Below are 2,369 nucleotides of genomic sequence, written 5' to 3' on the forward strand. Positions count from 1 at the left end.
CGGTCCCTGTGATTTGCTAAGCTTGTTCTAAGTAGGTGCTTTAGACCACTGAGCCATCTCTCCAGCCCAACATTTTAATTTATTTATTTATTTTGGTTTGAGACAGGATCTCCTTATGTAGCACAAGCTGGCCTCAAATTTGCAGCAAACCTCCTGCCTCAGCCTCCAGAGTGCTGGGGTTACAGATGTGTGCCACCATGCCCAGCTGTAGAATATTTTTACAAGTCTGAACTGTTTTACAAGTAACAATAATAAAAGAAATCAAATGCCAAGCATGGTGGCATACACCTGTAATCCTAGTATTCACAGCTGAGGAAGGAGGACTGTGGAACCTGCCAGGAATACTTAGTGAGACGGTGTCTCAAAGGGGGAAAAAAAAAAAAGGAACTGAAAAGAACCAAAAGAATTAACAGTACATAGAAAAATTAATATGACCAGGCGATATTGCACAAAATTATTTTAAAATCTGCATTTGATATATATGCTATTGATTTAAAATCTTTTCTAAAATCTTCAAACACAAAAGCCCTAAAACACAACTGCTAAGTAAGTGTTCTTGGGTACACCTAGGGTTACCAGCAGGTTTCCTGTCTGAAACGTAGTTTAGAAACTTAGTCATTATCTTTAATAACTAAAGTTCAGTTCACCACTGCCAAGTAAACAAGAATCCAAGAATGTGAATACAGGCTTTTCAAAATAATCTTTTCCTTTTAGAACACTTTCAGATTCATAGAAAAGTTGCAAGAACAAAAGTAGCCACACACTACACATACACTGCAGAGAGCAGTTAAATATATCAAAGTCTAACTAAACAAGTCTCTACAACTATGCTCTTCCTCTACTATCTCATTTTAAAACTGAGAAGTTGAAAGTAGGTGGCTCTTTTTGTAGTCCCAGCTACTTTGGAGGCTGTCGCAGTGGGATCTCGAACACAGGAGTTTGGGGCCACAAGGGCAAATATAGCAAGACCCACCTCAGAAAAGTGGAAGAAAGAGAAAAGAAAAGGAAAAGAAAAGAAAGAAAAAGAAATTGAGACGTTATTTGGAAATCAGTGAGGTCAGCTGAACACCCCTATACAAATTCTTTCAGTCTACAGTCAGAAGTTCCAGGGCTGCCAGATATCTAAATTGTCTTGATCTTCATAAAATCGCTTTTTAATTTAACTCTTAATGCTTAAATTCAGTAATGTGCATTTTTAAATAAAGATAATGCACTTAGAATAAAGAAAACACGTTACTGATTACTTATTTCGAAGTGACAGAGATGACAACCCCTAGATAGGGCTGCGAAACAGGTATGCAGTCTATCGACAAACTGCATGAAGTAGCACAGAGAAGCGACACCTAAGTCTTTACAATTAGTTAAAAACGAATAACGCACTTTTCATTAAAGAATGATCAAATTTGTCTTCTGACTACCAGTCTAACTACAATGACATATAAACATCTAAAAGTAGAGCCGGGCATGGTGGTGGAGACACTTGGCTCGCTGCAAATTGGAGGCCACCCTGGGCTACATCGGGAGTTTAAGGCTATTTTTAACTACAACATCGAGACCTTGTCTCAAAACAAAACATCCCAAACATCTAAAAGTAGACACTATCCAGACAATCCAATACCAGCATTCGGGAGACTGTGGCACATCCCGCCGCATCCTGGAATCATTTTTATCAAAAACACCTCGGAACACCAAGAAACACATTTGATCCCCTTGAAAGACGAGCACAATGCTGCACCCGGCGCCGCACAGAAGGGAGCACAGCAGCAAAGCCCCGGCGCTCCGAACACTGCCAGCTTTTTCCTACCTGCATCTCACCACCACTTGGATATTCTTCCCCTTATCGTCTTTCTTCTTCGCTGAGGGATTCTGCTGGGACGCCATGACTGTTCCAGCCAAGAAGCCAAAGCCTGCCGGCGGACTGGGACAGCGTGGGCCGCGGAGGGACCAAGCGACAGGCGCGCCCGGGTGCTCGCCTCCCCTGCCGGTGTCGACCGGCAAGCAGCTAGGCGCCCCTGGGCCCACCCGGGACTCTAACAGGCAGAGGCGCAAGTCTCTGAAGATCCGGAACACCGGACCTCCCAATCACGCCCCAGCCTCCGACCTGACCAACGACTCCGCGCCTCAATTTGAAAAAGCAGCCTAGTTGCCAGACCAATAGCAGCGCGAGCGCGCAAGGCATCATGGGAAACGGCGTCGTCACCGGTGGCCGCCCACGGGACGCGAGCTCCGGGGAAAGCGAGAAAGCGGTGGGGGCGTTGTAGGAAAGCTCTGTGGTCCTTCAGGGGGTCCTTGCCCAAGTGCCATAATGCCGCTAACCCAAAATTCCTTCTGAAAACGGAAATAACAGGAACCGTCCCAGAAGGTTGTGG

At 44.9% G+C, this 2,369-nt stretch overlaps 1 protein-coding gene across 1 annotated transcript in view; it reads right to left on the reverse strand.

Annotated features, from left to right (window-relative positions):
- Positions 1-2,100, reverse strand: part of Kif11 (kinesin family member 11) — a 45,762-nt gene extending 43,662 nt beyond the window's left edge. Inside the window, exon 1 of the mRNA XM_004632056.2 lies at positions 1,805-2,100. Within this exon, the coding sequence (XP_004632113.1) occupies positions 1,805-1,881 (77 nt within the window). The 5' untranslated portion in view covers positions 1,882-2,100. The remainder of the gene's footprint in view (positions 1-1,804) is intronic.
- Between the last annotated feature and the right edge of the window lie 269 nt (positions 2,101-2,369).

The sequence above is a fragment of the Octodon degus genome, unplaced genomic scaffold (genome assembly GCF_000260255.1).
Source record: "Octodon degus isolate 3935 unplaced genomic scaffold, OctDeg1.0 scaffold00046, whole genome shotgun sequence".
NCBI classification, from domain to species: Eukaryota; Metazoa; Chordata; class Mammalia; order Rodentia; family Octodontidae; genus Octodon; species Octodon degus.